This window comes from Schistocerca serialis, chromosome 10 (assembly GCF_023864345.2).
Source record: "Schistocerca serialis cubense isolate TAMUIC-IGC-003099 chromosome 10, iqSchSeri2.2, whole genome shotgun sequence".
In the NCBI taxonomy this organism is placed as follows: Eukaryota; Metazoa; Arthropoda; class Insecta; order Orthoptera; family Acrididae; genus Schistocerca; species Schistocerca serialis.
Genome location: NC_064647.1, coordinates 147,482,550 through 147,503,692, shown reverse-complemented (window position 1 = coordinate 147,503,692; position 21,143 = coordinate 147,482,550). Strand labels below are relative to the sequence as shown.

The 21,143-nt window shown below is 38.6% G+C and overlaps 1 protein-coding gene across 1 annotated transcript in view; it reads right to left on the bottom strand.

Annotated features, from left to right (window-relative positions):
• The window catches only part of LOC126424870 (sushi, von Willebrand factor type A, EGF and pentraxin domain-containing protein 1-like), a 123,941-nt gene that overhangs the window by 69,124 nt on the left and 33,674 nt on the right, over window positions 1-21,143 (bottom strand). The window contains exon 3 of the mRNA XM_050087699.1: window positions 8,188-8,376. Within this exon, the coding sequence (XP_049943656.1) occupies window positions 8,188-8,376 (189 nt within the window). The remainder of the gene's footprint in view (window positions 1-8,187; window positions 8,377-21,143) is intronic.

The following is a 21,143-nucleotide window of genomic DNA, read 5'->3' as shown; positions in this document are numbered from 1 at the left end:
ATTATGCAACAGCAATGTGTACTTAAAAGCAGCTGGTTCTGCTTTAACTGTAAGAACACATTACCATTTAACTGCAAATTCTCCACTTGATGGCTTTGGTGTGAACCTATGAAACATTGAAATGGGCAAGAGACTGATGCAGTAACCTGTTTTATTTACAGCCACGATAGTCACAAGATGTGGTTATGGACCTGTTACAAGAAAGACATGGCATTAGGGGATAATGTAAATGGATCTCAATGCTGTCAAGCACAAGTGGATCTACAAGGTGATTTAGAGTGCAACATTTTCAACAGTTCAAGACAGTGGGAAGTATTCATTATGTAGCACCTGTAAAACTTCATTTCAGGACCTTGATGGTATTTTAGTGCAAGAGGAGGGTCATCAGTTTGTCACAAAACCTCTGTATTAGAAATCAGAATGAAGGAAGATCAGGGTCAGATGTCCTGTTGATGACAAGTTCGATGGAGACAGATCATGAACTCGGCATATGGAAAAGTTGGAGAGAAATCTGGGTGAAAGTGGAAAAGACAAATATCTATGAAGAATCTGGTATCACTGGTCAGGAACAAAGCATCACACTAGGTACAAGAGCAAACTAAGATTAGGGTCTAACATCCCACCAACATTGACGCCATTAGAGACAGAGCACACGCCTGGAATGTTTCAAAGATGAAGGAGGAAACTGGCCATGTTCTCGCATTTGGCTGTAACAATTTAGGAACATCACACAAAACCTAAATCTGGATGGCTGCATGCGGATTTGATCCACAGTCCTCCTAAACCAGAGTCCAGTGGGCTACCCAGAGCACCATCTTGCTCGGTCATGGAGTACAAGACATGGAAGAAAGGACAACAAGCACAAGATGAATACAGAAAAATATAAAGGAGAATGAGAATTAAAATCTATGACCAAAACTGAAAAATTTCACAATAAATAAATAAATAAAACTTATACTGAGAAGTAAAACGTTTTTCTGAACATGGAACATAACACCACAATACTATATAGAAAGTATCTGAAATAAATGAAAGGCACCATTTGGACACAGAATAGAGTGGTATGCAGCACTGAAGCAACACTAAGCCAGCAAGATGGCTACTACTACTACTACTACTACTACTACTACTACTAATACGTGATCAGGCCCAGTGGACCGCACGCATCGACAAGTTTCCTCCTCCACTGTATTCTGTCCTTTGCTGCTATCCGCCATTCGTCCACATCTATTGACACTTGGTTTAAATCTTCATGGAGTCCATCCCTCCAACGCTTCTTGGATCTCCCTGGCGGTCTCTTTCCTGTAGGTGTGAAATCCAGGAGCTTCCGAGGCCATCTGTGATCCTCCATCCGGGCCACATGGCCAGTCCACTGCATTTGTTTGGCTTTGACAGTTCCTGCTATGTTGTGCTGCTGGTATAGTTCCTCAAGCTCTTGGTTGTATCTGATCCTCCATTCCCCTGTATCTGCATCCAGAACCGGACCGAAGATCTTCCGAAGCACTTTTCTCTCAAAAAACAAGAAGCTTATGGAAGTCCTGTTTCCGGATACTCCATGTCTCACAGCCATATAGAACAACAGGCTGGATCAGGGTTTTGTACAGTTGAATCTTGAACTGTCTGGAGAGATATTTGGACCGAAGCAGTTGTGCTAGGCTGTGGTAAGATCGGTTTACTGCTTGTATTCTGGCATTGATCTCTGCTTCACCTGATGAGTTCTCAGTGAAAAGTGCCCCTAGGTATTTGAATTCTTGCACTCTCTTGTAGGAATTGTCCCCAACCTGCAGTGATTGTAGATGATCAGCAGTCTGACAATGACCACGCATCATAACGAGGTACTCTGTCTTGGCTTCGTTTATGTTTAGCCCAAATTTGCTGGGAGCCTCCTTTAGTGCTTCGGTCACTTGCTCCTAATCCTCTTCCGACCTAGAGAGTAAACAGATGTTATCTGCATAGGCTAAGTATGCTAGTCTATTTCCTTTGATTTCAATCCCTTCGTTCAGCAAGATGGCTGCCTTTGTAAAGCACTGGGAACAACAACGCAAAGTGTGCAAATCAATATAGGCCGTATGAGTGATGAAATGACACTGAGAATGACTGTTTCTTGTGACGAAAGTTCAGATACTTTGTGATCAGTTGGTCATGGTCACAATAATCAGTACTGTAAATAAAGTCTTGAAACTACTCGTGGAATGAGTCCTTTTACATTCACTCTGGAAATTAATTTACTGACTATTTCTTTCACTGAGAGTCAAACTTGGCAAATGTCTTCTTCACAATCAGTCAGGCATTAAGTAGATAAGCCAGGTGAACTTCATTACTATCTGACAAATATCAACAATAACACCGATGTCTTTCCCACCTATGTGAAATCAGATTAACATTTATAATTTTTTATTCCAATCCGTTATCTTTATTTCAATTTATTTGCTATCTTTATTCCTACCGACATTTTCCAAAAATTTTGAGAAGATGATGTGTTCTAGAATAGTATCCCATCTGAGCAACAATAATATTCTCAGTACATCACAGTTTGAATTCCACGATAATTGCTCTCCTGACAATCCCATTTACATGGAATATGGAAGTTAATAGGAATATAAAAAAGGGAGGAAGGTTTATCTGTTTAGCAAGAATAATAGAAGGCAGATTTCAGACTACCTAACAGATCAAAACGAAAATTTCTGTTCTGACACTGACAATGTTGAGTGTTTATGGAAAAAGTTCAAGGCAATCATAAAATGCGTTTTAGACAGGTACATGCCGAGTAAAACTGTGAGTGACGGGAAAAACCCACCGTGGTTCAACAACAAAGTTAGGAAACTACTGCGAAAGCAAAGAGAGCTTCACTGCAAGTTTAAACGCAGCCAAAACCTCTCAGACAAACAGAAGCTAAACGATGTCAAAGTTAGCGTAAGGAGGGATATGCGTGAAGCGTTCAGTGAATTCGAAAGTAAAATTCTATGTACCGACTTGACAGAAAATCCTAGGAAGTTCTGGTCTTGCGTTAAATCAGTAAGTGGCTCGAAACAGCATATCCAGACACTCCGGGATCATGATGGCATTGAAACAGAGGATGACACGCGTAAAGCTGAAAAACCAAACACCTTTTTCCAAAGCTGTTTCACAGAGGAAGACCGCACTGCAGTTCCTTCTCTAAATCCTCGCACAAACGAAAAAATGGCTGACATCGAAATAAGTGTCCAAGGAATAGAAAAGCAACTGGAATCACTCAACAGAGGAAAGTCCACTGGACCTGACGGGATACCAATTCGATTCTACACAGAGTACGCGAAAGAACTTGCCCCCCTTCTAACAGCTGTGTACCGCAAGTCTCTAGAGGAGCGGAAGATTCCAAATGATTGGAAAAGAGCACAGATAGTCCCAGTCTTCAAGTAGGGTCGTCAAGCAGATGCGCAAAACTATAGACCTATATCTCTGATATCGATCTGTTATAGAATTTTAGAACATGTTTTTTTGCTCGAGTATCATGTCGTTTTTGGAAACCCAGAATCTACTCTGTAGGAATCAACATGGATTCCGGAAACAGCAATCGTGTGAGACCCAACTCGCTTTATTTCTTCATGAGACCCAGAAAATATTAGATACAGGCTCCCAGATAGATGCTATTTTCCTTGAGTTCCGGGAGGCGTTCGATACAGTTCCGCACTGTCGCCTGATAAACAAAGTAAGAGCCTACAGAATATCAGACCAGCTGTGTGGCTGGATTGAAGAATTTTTAGCAAACAGAACACAGTATGTTGTTATCAATGGAGAGACGTCTACAGACGTTAAAGTAACCTCAGGTGTGCCACAGGGGAGTGTTATGGGACCATTACTTTTCACAATATATATAAATGACCTAGTAGATAGTGTCGGAAGTTCCATGTGGCTTTTCGCGGATGATGCTGTAGTATACAGAGAAGTTGCAGCATTAGAAAATTGTAGCGAAATGCAGGAAGATCTGCAGCAGATAGGCACTTGGTGCAGGGAGTGGCAACTGACCCTTAACATAGACAAATGTAATGTATTGCGAATACATAGAAAGAAGGATCCTTTATTGTATGATTATATGATAGCGGAACAAACACTGGTAGCAGTTACTTCTGTAAAATATCTGGGAGTATGCGTGCGGAACGATTTGAAGTGGAATGATCATATAAAATTAATTGTTGGTAAGGCGGGTACCAGGTTGAGATTCACTGGGAGAGTCCTTAGGAAATGTAGTCCATCAACAAAGGAGGTGGCTTACAAAACACTCATTCGACCTATACTTGAGTATTGCTCATCAGTGTGGGATCCGTACCAGATCGGATTGACGGAAGAGATAGAGAAGACCCAAAGAAGAGCGGCGCGTTTCATCACAGGTTTATTTGGTAACCGTGATAGCGTTACGGAGATGTTTAGCAAACTCAAGTGGCAGACTCTGCAAGAGAGGCGCTCTGCATCACGGTGTAGCTTGCTGTCCAGGTTTTGAGAGGGTGCGTTTCTGGATGAGGTATCGAATATATTGCTTCCCTCTACTTATACCTCCCGAGGAGATCACGAATGTAAAATTAGAGAGATTCGAGCGCGCACGGAGGCTTTCAGACAGTCATTCTTCCCGCGAACCATACTCGACTGGAACAGAAAAGGGAGGTAATGACAGTGGCACGTAAAGTGCCCTCCGCCACACACCACTGGGTGGCTTGCGGAGTAGAAATGTAGATGTAGATGTACATTTTCACTCGCCTAATTATAAAAGTATTACAGAATAAAATAACACCAGTTGGTATTTTCTGTGACCTATTCGATGCATTTGAGTGTGTGATTCACAATATTTTGCAAGATACAAAAAATAGCCTATCCATACATGCAAAATTAACACATTATAAAACAGTTACACAAATTACACTAGACTTAAAAAACTGAAAAAACTAGATACTGGAAGACACACAAACAAGGCTACAAATGAAGATCAATAAAAGGGCTACAGGAAGAGTGATCTCAGTTGAAGAAAGAAAGAAAATATCTGAAAGAATGAAGAAGTATTTGGCAGACAGAAGAGCCAAACACTCTTCATATAATAATACATTATAACAATTCCTCTACAGCTACTGCACTACTAAATTTCTTATTGACTTACTATTGAACTCTATTGTATTATTGAATAACAACAGGCTGTATAAACCTCTGTATAAATGTAACAATACCAGAGAAGGAAAGCTGACACTCACCATGCCACAGAACTGAATATGTTGTGTCTTTCTAAAATTGAGGGTAGGACCATTCACAGAAAACCAGTCAATGATACTTTCAAGAACTTTGTTTTCCATTTTCTCTGTTTATCTGTCATGTGCACAGAGAACTAGTTCTGCTTGTTGTATATTAGACAGATCATTTGCATATATGAGGAACAATATTGGACCTAACTGTGGGGAACCCCCATTCGTGATTTCTCACCAATCAGAATTATCTTATGGGACTATATTGATTGAATTACTAAGTGCTACTTTCTGCATTTTTTTTGTTAGATATGACATTATCCATTGGTTTTCTATACAATCAATCCCATAAAACTTTTATTTATCTAGGAGAATACTGTGTTTCACACAGTCAAATGCCTTAGATAGGTCGCAAAAAATAACCAGCTGTTTTATTATTTAATGTTATAAAATCTGGTGAGTGAACATGTAAATGGTATTCACAGTAGAATAACCCTTCTTGTTTCACTTGTAGAACAAATTTTCTTAATTATTAAATTGGAGATGACAGTCATTCAGTTGTAATGTGCGTAAAGTTAAGCAGTATCTGTCAATAGTATTTGCATTCAGTATATTTGATATTTTCATTGCTACAATGTAGATATAGTTTTTGGTTCTGGGATTTAAATTACTTCTGAACACTCTTGAAATAAAAACAATGAATCCCTCTGTATTTGTTTTTCATAGTTCTTCTGACTTAATAGTTTACTGAATTGCTCTGCAACTGGTTGTTGTGCTCTTCAGCATGAAGAATGCTTTGATGCAACTCTCCATACTTATCTGCACCATACAAGCCTCTTCATCTCAACATAACAACCACAACCTACAACTGTTTGGACCTGCTTACTGTATCAAAGTCTTGGTTTCCCACAATATTTACCTCACACTTCTATCCATTATAAAACTGAGGTTCCCTTGATGCCTCAGGATGTGCTCTATCAACTGATCACTTCTTTTAGAAAAGTTGTGACATAAATTTCTTTTTTCAGTCCTTGGTTCAAAACTTCTCGCATTAGTTATTCTATCTCCATATAATCTTCAATACTCTTCTGTAGCACCATATTTCTAAATGTTCTAGCTTCTTTTTGTATGAACTGTGTGACAATAACTTCAGAAAAGATATTGTAACACTTAAATTTATATTGGATGTTAACAAATTTCTTTTCTGTAAACTTTTTTCTGGTCATTATATCCTCTCTACATCGGCCATAAGTGGTTATTTTGTTGCCGAAAAGGCAAAACTCATCTACTACTTTTAGTGTCTCATTTCCTAATCTAATTTATTTAGCATCACTTGATTTAGTTAAACTACATTCCATTAACCACGTTTTACTTTTGTTGATATTAATCTTGCAAACTGTTTTTGAGATGCAAACCATTAAGCTCAGCTGCTCTTCAAAGTCCTTTGCCATCCTTGAAAGAATTACATTGTCATCAGCATTTCTTCTCCATGAACTTCAATGGCTTTTCCAAATTTCTCCTTTCTCCCCAGAGTGAGCAGATGACATCACTGTCAACCAACACTTACAAATAACTAAACAGTTTAATTGTGTTAATTGTAGGCTCAGTTATAAAGCTTTTGATTTGAGTTATTTGTAATTATTACTATCAGCACAATATAGATCTTGACAGTAGAGATCACATCTTCTCACAGTCACTGGTTGTCAGCAACTGGCACTGCAAAACCACTGATAAGTGTAAACACATGGCAAGGAAATAATAAATACAGTGGAAACTTCAAAAATCTTAGGTGTCGAATTTGATGAGAATTTAAATTGGAAAAAGCACATTTTGGTACTCCCAAAACAACTTAGTTCAGCCACATTTGCACTAAAAGTCATTACAATTATTGGGGAGAGACAAATCAGTAAGTTGACATATTTTGCATATTTTCATTCAATAAAGTCATAATGAATAAAGTTCTGGGGTAACTCATCTTTAAGAAAGAAAGTCTTCATTGTTGAGAAAACGGCGCTGTGAGAACAATGTGTGGTACTCACACAGGATAATCTTGTAGACATCTGTTTACGGAGTTGGGCATTCTGACTGCTGCTTCACAGTACCTTAATTTCCTCAGGAAGTTTGTTGTAAATAATCCACTAAAGTTCGAAAGCAACAATGGTGTACACAATTACAATAACAGAAGGAAAAATAGCATTGATTACGCCACATTAAGGTTGTCCTTAGCATAAAAAGGAATGGACAATGCTGCAACAAAAATTGTTGACCACTTAGTCTGAGAAAGTTTCCCCTTGATACCTTCTTTTATTCTGTGGAATAATTTTTATTGCTGTGATGTGTAAAAGGTGGTGGGTAGAAACTACTCACATGTCTGTATCTTTTTTTCTTTTTATTTATTTATTTATTTATTTTTTCTTAAAAACAACCTTACAAACATTCCGAATGTAAGCATATGTACAAATTAATTTGTGGTGTGAATGTAAAATGACTCGTTCTACATCATTGAGATCTATCGTGCAAAATGACTCAAAAAACATGACACTAAGTAATTAAGCTTGAAACAGTATACTGTTCTCTACTCAAAAATGTGAGCCGAACCTGTGGATTTATTAGAAAAATACTTTAAAGCTACAAGAAAGATTACTATAAAAAACATAAAATCAGATTTGTCGTGTATCATGAAACCATAACAAAGTCAGACGCAGAAAAATTAATAAACACAAAGAAGAAACAAACACTTCACAATGAGCTAGAGAAAATTTTCTGTTATCCAAAGAGATTTTAGGAAGTTTTCCTTGTTAGGATAGGAAACATTAATATGTTAGATGCACCTTCCCAATGTAAGAAGCACTTCATTCCACTAACCGAGTTGTGAAGGAACACCGAGAAACACTGGAACCCAGGTTCCAACAATGAAGGTGAAACTGCAATAACCTGTAAAAAAGTGTAGGCACACTAGCATAAATACGGTTAAGCCACTCACCACACGTGGCAGCCAGTCCCGTCCACACACCATCGTGACAAGAGCGAATGTGACTGCCAGGTGGTGACAGCTGAAACCCCACCCCACAGCTGTAGATAGCCTTTGTCCCATGTCGGTAGCTGTTAGGGCCGTCTTGGCGAGCTTCGACACTGACTCCTCCATCGCGCAGCAGCGGTGGTGGTTTGCACCCTGTGACAACAGGGAAGTGACATTTTATGTAGCTGACATACTTTCTGTTCACCTCCAAACTGTGAGTGTGTTACTTTCTTATAGTAGGTAAATAACGTTCTGGAGACTCACTGAGATTTCTGCTAAAGGGTTTCAGATATTCTATTCAGGTCGAATAAATCAAAATGACAGAGTTACAAAATGCTTCCTGAAGGGGAGGAGGAAACAAAATGAAACTTCACAGGTTAAGATGGTATGTGACCCTACTTCAGTGACTACAAAATAGAATCAAATTTATAAAGAACTTGGCAGTAAAACCCCACATATGAGTAGGACACTGTAACTCCTCTGGCCTGCACATGTGCACCGATTTGGTTGGAAAGAGTGGCATAAAACTGTTGCATCCTCTCGTGAGATGAGCGGCTCACAGGTATTGTAACTGGTCCTCGACACCCTGGATACTGGCAAAGGGACGGAGAAGGCACCTGAGCCTGCGTAACACGTAGTCTATCCAGGACAGACCTGTGGACCTTGCTGGCTGCAAGAGCACCTCGACATTGTGCTGGCAGTTCACTGTTCTGTTGAAGAATGGCACAGCAATATTGCCGCACGAGAGGTAACGCATGACGACGCAAAATGTTTGTGACATAAAATTATTCCATCAGAGTTTCATCAGTCAGTGTCACCTGTTATCTGAAGTCATACCTGACATTCCCCATGCCGTGACGCCGTGAGCACCACTGTTACAGCTCTCCAAAGGATTGGGTGTATCGGACCTCTCCTCAGGTCACCACCACGCACGACAATCGTGGTCATCTGGGGTAGTTTAGAACCCCAATTCATCACCGAAGACAATGCAATGCCATTCGTCAGCAGTCCACATTTCCTGGTCACAACACAAATTCAAACGCAGCCATTTGAATTGTTTTGTTAACAGCAGTCTTCAAGCAATGGTATGGGATGACACAGAATTTGCAAGGAGTTCGATACTTTTTCTCGGATGGCAGGCACACATGTGAAGGAGTTAGGAAAACCTTGCTGGACGACACGAAAATCCTCCCTTATTGCAGTCAGACATGATCCACTGATGACTTAACATCTGACTTCATTCATGCCCCTTGTATGCCATACCAAGCCTGGTAACAACACTAAACACAAAGAACACAAATGATTTCTGGTGGCCATTCCACCCCCATCACAGAGAACCGAGATTATAATAATTTATATAACAACAAATGATGAGCACATGTACAAAGCTGTGAGCTCCCCCGCCCCCCCCCCCCCCCCAAGACAGTGTATTATATAAACATGTTAATACAAGTTATAATAAAACTAAAATGAGGCCACTAAGGCTAAGCTCATTTCACATTCATTTGCAAAATATCTGTGAAGGACTCATTAAGAAATTCTGTGTGTGACTCTGACATGTTTCTGAACAAATCTCAACACCTTCACATCTTTGTCTGGTTATTCTTTTCTGCTATGGTATTATAACAATGTGTCAAATACATCTAAACAATGGAAATCCAGGAGTGAATAACGATTCGAATTGTAGCACACTGCTATTCTCAAAACGGAAAATGATAAATTTTGTGTGACTTACGTATTATACAACAATCTACTTTTAAATGTGCCTGTCTCCTCTGTGTGGTTAGTAGCAGTTCATACTAATTCACACTGTTATTGTTGCATAATTTTTTGAGACGTACCGGTGATGGAAAGGACTTCAATGAATAATACACACTGTGAAATAGTTACTAAAATACCATGGTATTCACATAGATTTCAGATTCTATAGAATCTTCTAATATGCTGCTTATTCAGAAAAGTTGAGGCTCCTCATAGAACAATTCCGAAACTCCTTAGCAACCGGATACACCCAGGGTAAGCTAGTTCTCTCATTCTCAGATCACCTGTAGCAGTAGTTATCAGTATTGCCAAAAGGTTTGGTGTTTCCAATACAGGTTTTGATATATCTGTAGAAACAAAAAGTCAATTCTATGCACTCTCTGGATTTGTTAGTTTATATTATTATGGTGTCTAAAGTTTTGTGAGAAATATCAAAAATATTGTTCAGTTTTGTCAAAATTTCATGATGCTTTGAACCATATATAAAACTGAAAGAAGTATGTTTCGGATCAACCATGTTACGATGTAATTCTCTTTACTGACAAAATGAAGCACATCACAAACAGAACACCTCTTCTTAACCCATTCTATCTCAGCGTATGATTTATCATACGCTTGCTCTTCTCAGGCACATTTGTTTCCAGAAACTCTTTGGCAAACAACTGAAATATTTCTTTTGTGTTTTGATTGTTAGTTTGAAAGTCCATTGTTGGAAATAACAGTAGCAGTGGAGATTAGGATTGTTTATTTCCTGGTGAAAAGCATTTGTTCTAGTACTTAGCTCATATTTAGCTCATACTTTTACGGATTAGTAATCTGAATACTTAAATGCAATATATAAGCACAAATCGGAAAAGAGTACTTTATTTGCTTTATTATGGTACTGGCTTATATCTTTACGTATTAAATATCATACAGTGGGCAGTAAGGGGTCATTTTCTTGCAGATGGTCCAATTTATTTCACATACAATTTTGGAAAAGGAGAGGGACTTAGAAGAAGTGTTAGGTATCCTGTTCTTCACAGAAGAACATGATGAAACTTGGTTTGACATATTTGATACACATCAGGAGCTTTGTAATTGTTCTGTCAGAAGATGGTGAGGACACTGATAAAGATGATGCAGGTACTGATGCAGAAGGCCATCCTGCCACTGTTGCTGGTTTAGGGAAGAAGGTTCTGGGACAGAATGCAGATATAAGATCAGTAAATACTGACGGCCTTGTTGAAAATGTTACATCTTTACCCACCCAAGAGGGACATCCCTGCTGTTCCAAATCACAATCGCTATCCTGAGTTAAGAAAACAAGACACTGGATAGGAGAAAGACTAGACTCTCCACAAAAATTTGAGGTATCTTCTTATCTTACATCTGATATAGTAGGACATCTCCGCACATCAAACTTGACTCCAATGGATCTTTTTTGTAAAGTTTTTGATGCTGATTTGGTTGAGATTCTGATGACAGAGACAGTAAAATATGCTGCCCAAAAAGTCATGATGGCATTTACAAATACACCAATATTTTGCTGTTATCTGGATATTGTATGGTCATGCATAGACTATGTACTGGGAAACCAGACCTGACACAAACAATGCCCTTGTTTCGAATTCTATCTCCAGAAATACTTTTGACAAAATTCATAGATTCTTCCATGTCAATGGCAGCATTGAAAAAGAAAACTTGTAAGGTTCGGTATTAATTTCACATCTAAATAAGAAATTTCAAGACATCGTAGAGACTCTAGGGTCAAATTTCTCCTTGGATGAAGCCATGGAGCCTTATTATGGCCACCATTTTATGAAACAGTTTATACGAGGCAAGCCAAATCACTATGGTTTCAAATGGTGGTGTTGAGCTACACCTAATGGATATCTCATCAAATTTGAGCCATATCTTGGAGCAAGTCAAAGAGATCCCCATAAGACACTGTGACATTCTATAGTTGAAAAGTTCTGTGTGGGCTACATCACTCAGAATAGCAGAGTGTACATTGATAATTACATAAACTCTTTGTCCCTACTTGATCTCATACTTCAAATGGAATCAAATGCATAGGAACCATGAGAAATGACTGCTTGGATAAGGCATGCATGCCAGTTGTAAAGAAGGCACCAAGAGGTACTACTCATGTGTTACATAATACAGAGAATTCTGTCACACTTGTAAGATGGAACAACAATAATGAAGTGACTCTGGGACAAATGTACTGGATGAAGGTGTATGCTAGAGGTGGAATAGAGAATCAAGAAGGAAGGTTTCCATACCTCAGCTTTTCCTTGTACAGGAATATAATCGCTACATGGGAGATGTAGATCTTTCTGACAATGTACGAAGTCTATACTGTGGTTTGAATAAGATCAAAGAAATGATACTGGCCAATGATCAGGTTCTGCCTAAATGGTGCTGTTGTGAACATGTGGATCCTATATCGGCAGCTAAATAATAATGTAAGCTTACTGGAATTTACTAGACATGTTGTACTTTCAATTCTGACTTCACCTAACACTGAAAAGCCAAGAGGTGTGAGGCCAAGATTTCTGTGACAAGTGCAAGAAGACAAGATTTGATATGTGATTGATGAGCGGAATATGCAAAGAAGATATGGACAGTGTGGTAAATGTACAAAATTTCACTGTGTAAATGCAATGTGGGACTCCATCCAAAGCGATGTTTCATTTTGTGTCACCGGCGCTAAGAAGACTAAGTTGTCAAATAAACTATTATTTTTGTCATTTGTCCTTTATTATCACAATATCTTACTTTATTCATGTAATGCAATATAGTTATTTTGTTGGTTGCACTATATGAATTTGCCATGCATGCTTAATGTATAAATAAATAATGTAACCTTAAAATGTAAATAAAAAGAACATTACAATATGAACCATGAACCATGGACCTTGCCGTTGGTGGGGAGGCTTGCGTGCCTCAGCGATACAGATAGCCGTACCGTAGGTGCAACCACAACGGAGGGGTATCTGTTGAGAGGCCAGACAAACGTGTGGTTCCTGAAGAGGGGCAGCAGCCTTTTCAGTAGTTGCAAGGGCAACAGTCTGGATGATTGACTGATCTGGCCTTGTAACAATAACCAAAACGGCCTTACTGTGCTGGTACTGCAAACGGCTGAAAGCAAGGGGAAACTACAGCCGTAATTTTTCCCGAGGGCATGCAGCTTTACTGTATGATTAAATGATGATGGCGTCCTCTTGGGTAAAATATTCCGGAGGTAAAATAGTCCCCCATTCAGGTCTCCCGGCAGGGACTACTCAAGAGGATGTCGATACCAAGAGAAAGAAAACTGGCATTCTACGGATCGGAGCGTGGAATGTCAGATCCCTTAATCGGGCAGGTAGGTTAGAAAATTTAAAAAGGGAAATGGATAGGTTGAAGTTAGATATAGTGGAAATTAGTGAAGTTCGGTGGCAGGAGGAAAAAGACTTCTGGTCAGGTGACTACAGGACTATAAATACAAAATCAAATAGGGGTAATGCAGGAGTAGGTTTAATAATGAATAGGAAAATAGGAATGCGGGTAAGCTACTACAAACAGCATAGTGAACGCATTATTGTGGCCAAGATAGATACGAAGCCCACACCTACTACAGTAGTACATGTTTATATGCCAACTAGCTCTGCAGATGACGAAGAAATTGAAGAAATGTATGATGAAATAAAAGAAATTATTCAGATTGTGAAGGGAGACGAAAATTTAATAGTCATGGGTGACTGTAATTCGAGTGTAGGAAAAGGGAGAGAAGGAAACATGGTAGGTGAATATGGATTGGGGCTAAGAAATGAAAGAGGAAGCCGCCTGGTAGAATTTTGCACAGAGCACAACATAATCATAGCTAACACTTGGTTTAAGAATCATGAAAGAAGGTTGTATACATGGAAGAATCCTGGAGATACTAAAAGGTATAAGATAGATTATATAATGGTAAGACAGAGATTTAGGAAGCAGGTTTTAAATTGTAAGACATTTCCAGGGGCAGATGTGGATTCTGACCACAATCTATTGGTTATGAACTGTAGATTAAAGCTGAAGAAACTGCAATAAGGTGGGAATTTGAGGAGATGGGATCTGGATGAACTGAAAGAACCAGAAGTTGTAGAGAGTTTCAGGAAGAGCATAAGGGAACAATTGACAGGAATGGGGGAAAGAAATACAGTAGAAGAAGAATGGGTAGCTTTGAGGGATGAAGTAGTGAAGGCAGCAGAGGATCAAGTAGGTAAAAAGACGAGGGCTAGTAGAAATCCTTGGGTGACAGAAGAAATATTGAATTTAATTGATGAAAGGAGAAAATATAAAAATGCAGTAAATGAAGCAGGCAAAAAGGAATACAAACGTCTCAAAAATGAGATCGACAGGAAGTGCAAAATGGCTAAGCAGGGATGGCTAGAGGACAAATGTAAGGATGTAGAGGCCTATCTCACTAGGGGTAAGATAGATACTGCCTACAGGAAAATTAAAGAGACCTTTGGAGATAAGAGAACGACTTGTATGAATATCAAGAGCTCAGATGGAAACCCAGTTCTAAGCAAAGAAGGGAAAGCAAAAAGGTGGAAGGAGTATATAGAGGGTCTATACAAGGGCGATGTACTTGAGGACAATATTATGGAAATGGAAGAGGATGTAGATGAAGATGAAATGGGAGATATGATACGGTGTGAAGAGTTCGACAGAGTACTGAAAGGCCTGAGTCGAAACAAGGCCCCCGGAGTAGACAACATTCCATTGGAACTACTGACGGCCTTGGGAGAGCCAGTCCTGACAAAACTCTACCATCTGGTGAGCAAGATGTATGAAACAGGCGAAATACCCTCAGACTTCAAGAAGAATATAATAATTCCAATCCCAAAGAAAGCAGGTGTTGACAGATGTGAAAATTACCGAACTATCAGTTTAATAAGTCACAGCTGCAAAATATAACACGAATTCTTTACAGACGAATGGAAAAACTAGTAGAAGCCAACCTCGGGGAAGATCAGTTTGGATTCCGTAGAAACACTGGAACATGTGAGGCAATACTCACCTTACGACTAATCTTAGAAGAAAGATTAAGGAAAGGCAAACCTACGTTTCTAGCATTTGTAGACTTAGAGAAAGCTTTTGACAATGTTGACTGGAATACTCTCTTTCAAATTCTAAAGGTGGCAGGGGTAAAATACAGGGAGCGAAAGGCTATTTACAATTTGTACAGAAACCAGATGGCAGTTATAAGGGTCGAGGGACATGAAAGGGAAGCAGTGGTTGGGATGGGAGTAAGACAGGGTTGTAGCCTCTCCCCGATGTTGTTCAATCTGTATATTGAGCAAGCAGTAAAGGAAACAAAAGAAAAATTCGAAGTAGGTATTAAAATCCATGGAGAAGAAATAAAAACTTTGAGGTTCGCTGATGACATTGCAATTCTGTCAGAGACAGCAAAGGACTTGGAAGAGCAGTTGAATGGAATGGACAGTGTCTTGAAAGGAGGATATAAGATGAGCATCAACAAAAGCAAAACAAGGATAATGGAAAGTAGTCTAATTAAGTCGGGTGATGCTGAGGGAATTAGATTAGGAAATGAGACACTTAAAGTAGTAAAGGAGTTTTGCTATTTGGGGAGCAAAATAACTGATGATGGTTGAGGTAGAGAGGATATAAAATGTAGACTGGCAATGGCAAGGAAAGCGTTTCTGAAGAAGAGCAATTTGTTAACATCGAGTATAGATTTAAATGTCAGGAAGTCATTTCTGAAAGTATTTGTATGGAGTGTAGTCATGTATGGAAGTAAAACATGGACGATAAATAGTTTGGACAAGAAGAGAATAGAAGCTTTCGAAATGTGGTGCTACAGAAGAATGCTGAAAATTAGATGGGTAGATCACATAACTAATGAGCAAGTATTGAATAGGATTGGGGAGAAGAGAAGTTTGTGGCACAACTTGACCAGAAGAAGGGATCGGTTGGTAGGACATGTTCTGAGGCATCAAGGGATCACCAATTTAGTATTGGAGGGCAGCATGGAGGGTAAAAATCGTAGAGGGAGACCAAGAAATGAATACACTAAGCAGATTCAGAAGGATGTAGGTTGCAGTAGATACTGGGAGATGAAAAAGCTTGCACAGGATAGAGTAGCATGGAGAGCTGCATCAAACCAGTTTCAGGACTGAAGACCACAACAACAACAACAATATTATTGTACTTTTCCTTCACTTATTTGTGTAACGAATGATAATCACTAAAAATTCAACATATTGCTTGTTATAAAATTGTGTAAGGAATTCTGACCCTTACTGCCCATCGTATGATGTATCATATCTCAATAATTTTAGCCATTACTGCCCATCGTGTGATACATGATACATAAAAAAAAAAATTATAAATTTGAGGCTGCCCTTGTAAATTAACATTCATAATGTGATTGTTAACCCATATGGGTAGTGGATATGAAATTTCATCAAAATCTAAAACAATTCTGGGATATAATGGGTTAATATTCTAATAATTCTCAGACAACTCCATTATTTTCATTACAATCATAGACAGCTACTATAATCTGAATAAATTTCACTGCAGTGTCAGCAGCAGTCTACTCCGTATGTAACCCACAACAGCTGGGGGGGAAAAAAAAAATCCCCCAAGTTCCTATTCCTACCACCACCACCACCCCCATCTCCAACTGGTAGCCGCTATTTATTTCCTCATATAGCTTTGAATTATGACCTCTGTGTAATAATTTGGAAGCAACTGTAATGAACATTGTGAGAAATTTCACCTCTGGCTTTAATATTTTAAATTTTATAAATAGATTTTACATAAAGCCCTGTAATGAAAAAAAAATGAAAGACCATGCATTTTTAAAGTTACGAAACATAAAACAATTAACAGTCCAATTTCATTAAACCATATGACCAAGTAAGAATTGCAAAGGTGATATTGTTTTGCTTTTAAGTGCCTCAAAGCATCAACATATCCATTTAGTTACTTATGCTCATCATCATTTTCATTACCATTCACTCGCAAGTCGCCAAAGTGGCATCAACAAAAAAGGACTTGCAATCCGGTGGCCCAACTCCCCTGAGTGAGGCCTCCTTAACATACGATCCTTTTCCATTTCCATTTACTTAAGCTGAATCAATTTAGGAGAATGCAGCAAAGTGTGCACTGCAGGGTGAAAATTCATTCTGGAAATAATCCCCAACTCTGCGGCCAAGTCATTTCTCCACAGCATACTTTCTTTCACGGGTGCTAGTCCCGCAATGTACCGAGGAGAACGTCTGTAAAGTATGGAAGGCAGTAGATGAGCTACTGATGGAAGTAAAGATGTGAAGGTGAGTCTTGAGTCGTGCCTGAATAGCTCAGAGAGGTTCTAGGTGCTTTTCCTGATTCAGCACATCATTTTAATCTGCCAGGAAGTTTCTAATCACATCAGATCCTTCAGGTCTTCACTTATTTTGGACCAGTATGATAGTTCTAAGTTTCTGTACCCTGGCATACTATTAACATGTAGTTTTTAATTAAAAAAAAAGGATGATGCTACAGTTCAAAACTGATTTAATGAACTAAGACAACTAGGAAACAAGTAAAGTGGTGCAGTGGTTATGACAATCTGCTTTCAAAAGGAATAGAAATCAAATCTCATCTGGTCATTCAGATTTGAGTTTTTCCATGGCCTTCTATAGTCTTTAAAACAAATGCCACAGCTGTTCCTTAAAAAATAACACATCCAAGTTCCTTCCTCAACTTTATTCAGTGGAAACTTGTGCTCTGTCTCTAATCACCCCTCTGTCAATGGGATGCTAAACTTAAATATTCCTTCCTTAATAAGAAAAGTTTTCAAGCTTGCATAATCGCGCTCTCTCTCTCTCTATGCGAATTTCTAACAAAGCTACCCATTATAAAGGTAGCACCTAGATAGAAAGAGTTCTTGGAAACCTGACTAAAAAACAATAAACAAAACCAAAATTTGCAATATTATATCACTTGAGCAACACCGATTGCTCAAAGGCTCCAAAGAACCCCTGTACTGAATACAAAGAGTTGCCACAAGACAGCCTTCAAATTTGTTTTGAAAATCTTATATTTCCCACAGTTATGAAAATAATTTATTACTTGGCTCAATGATTGAAAATCAAAAATGCAGTTTGCTCAATGGTTTGAGTGAATTACAGCATCCGTCTTATAGTATAAGGATGGACGGTGAAAGCGGAAACACGTAATTTGTATTGAAACTGATGCACTTGTGTTGGAAAATAAATTTTTTTCAAAACAAGCACTCACTGGCATGCTCCAGTATGATTGAAATGTCATCCTTTCAAATGTGACAATAATATTGGAAGGCTATTCCAAGTTTCAGAATGTCTGCAAATTTACACAGCATGTCAATCAGATCACACTTTCCTAAGCTTAGCATATCCCATGACAGGAAACAATCGTAGATTATGAAGCTGAACAGTGAGATCATTATCTACCAATGATTCACATAAAATGGAATGAATGTAACTAAAACACCTATCATTTAGATAAAACAGCAAGAAAAGCATTTCTGAAAAAGAGAAATTTGTTAACATCTAATATCTTCTCTAAATATATTTGCCTGTAGTGTAGCCTTGTACAGAAGAGAAGTGTTGACGATTAGCAGTTCAGACAAGAAGAGAATTAGAAGCTTCTGAAATGTAATGCTACAGAAGAATGCCGAAGAATGCATGGGCAGATCAAACAACAAATGTGTAGGTACTGAATCAAATTGGGGAAAAAAAGAAATTTATCAACAACTTGACTAAAGAAGGGATGAGTCGATAAGATGTCCCCCAAAGCATCACAGAATAGCCAATTTGGTAATAGCGGGAAGTATGTGGAGGTAAGGGGTTAAAATTGTTGTGGAGAGAGACCAAGGCTGAAATACAGTGTTGTTTTTGTTGTTGTTGTTGTTATCTTCAGTCCAAAGGTTGGTTTGATGCAGCTCTCAATTGCTACTCAGTCCTGTGCAAGCCTCCTCATCTCCAAATAACTACTGCAGCCTACATCCTTCTGAATTTGCTTACTGTATTCATCTCTTGGTCTCCCTCAACGATTTTCCCCCCACACTTACTTACGATACTAAACTGGTGATCCCTTGATGTCTAAGAATGTGTCCTATCAATCGATTCATTCTTTTGGTCAAGTTGGGCCACAATTTCTTGTTTCGCCAGTTCTATTCAGTACCTCCTCATTATATACATGATCTACCCATCTCACTTTCAACATTCTGTAGCACCACAATTCAAAAGCTCCTATTCTCTTTTCATCTAAACTGCTTATCATACATGTTTCTCTTCCATATATGGCTACACTCCAAACAAATGCCTCCATGAAAAGACTTTCTAACACTTAAATCTATATTCGATGTTAACAAATTACTCTTTCTCAGAAATGCTTTTCTTCCCATGACCAGTCTACATTTTATACCCTCTCTATTTTAGCCTTCATCAGTTATTTTGCTGCCAAAAAGCACAACTCATCTACTACTTTAAATATCTTGTTTCCTAATCTGATTCCCTTAGCATCACCTGATTTAATTTGACTACATGTCATTTCATTATTTTTGTTTTGCTTTTGTTGATGTTCATCTTATGCTCACCTTTCATGACACTGTTCATTCCATTTAACTGCTCTTCCAAATCCTTTTCTGTCTCTGACAGAATTACAATGTATCAGCAAACCTCAAAGTTTTTATTTCTTCTGTCTGAACTTTAATTCCTACTCCAAATTTTTCGTTGGTTTTGTTCACAACTTAATCAATTTACAGACTGAATAACATCAGGGATGAGATACAGCCCTGTCTCACTCCCTTTTCCACTTATGCTTCCCTTTCAAGCCCCTCAACTCTTAGTACTGCCATCTGGTTTCTGTACAAGTTGTAAATAGCCTTATGCTCTCTGTGTTTTATCCCTGATACCTTCAGATTTTCAATGAGAGTTTCCAGTCAACATAGCCAAAAGCTTTCTCTAAGTCTACAAATGCTTTAAATCTAGGTTTGCTTTCATTTAAACTATATTCTATGAGAAGTTCTAGGGCCAGTATTGCCTCATGTCTTCCTACATTTCTGCAGAATCCAAACTAATCTTCCCCGAGGTCAGCTTCTACCAGATTTTCCATTCTTCTATCCAGAAATCGTGTTAGTATTCTGGAACCATAACTTATTAAACTGATAGTTCAGTAATTTCCACACCTGTTAGCAACTGCTTTCTTTGGAAATGGAATTATTATATTCTTCTTGAGGTCTGTGGGTATTTCCCCCATTTCATACGTCCTGCACACCAGATAGAAGAGAGCTGTCACCGATGGCTCTCCCAAGGCTACTAGTAATTGTGATGGAATATCATCTACCGCTGTGGCCTTGTTTCAACTTAGCTCTTTCAGAGCTTTGTCACATTCTTCTCTCTGTGTCATATCTCCAATCTCATCTTCACCTATGCCCACTTCCCTTTCTGTGATACTGCTTTCAGGTTCATCTACCTTGTACAGACACACTATAAACTCCTTTCACATTTCTCTTCTTTGCTTAGGATTGGTTTACCATCTGAGCTCTTACTATTTGTACTGCTGCTTCTCTTTTCCCCAAAGGCCTCTGTAATTTTCCTGTGGATGGTATCCATCTTTCTCCTAGTGAAATATGCTTCTAAACCCTTACATTTGTCCCCTAGCTGTTCCTGCTAAGCCATTTTGCACTTTCTGTCACTCATTTTTTAAATGTTTGCATTCCCTTTTCGTCTGCTTCATTTACTGAACTTTTTAATTTTCTCCTTACATCAATTAAATTCAGTATCTCTAGTCTTATCCAAGGATTTCTATTAACCCTTTTTTTCCCTATTTGATCCCCTGCTGCCTTCACTATTCCATCTCTTAAAGCTACTCATTTATCTTCTACTGCATTCCTTTCCCCTGTTCTTGTCAACCATTGCCTAATGCTCCCTCTAAAACTCTCAACACTGTCTGGTTCTTTCAACTTATCCAGGTCCCATCTCTTACAGTATGCGGGTTCGAATGGAGTACAAGTCGATTGTGGTAGTTATGTGGAGGTGAAGAGGCTAGCACAGGGAACATTGGCAGACATCAAACCGGTTTTCAACTAAAGACCATACCAACAACCACAAGTTTTCATTCTAACTTATGTACATATTGCACACACAAAT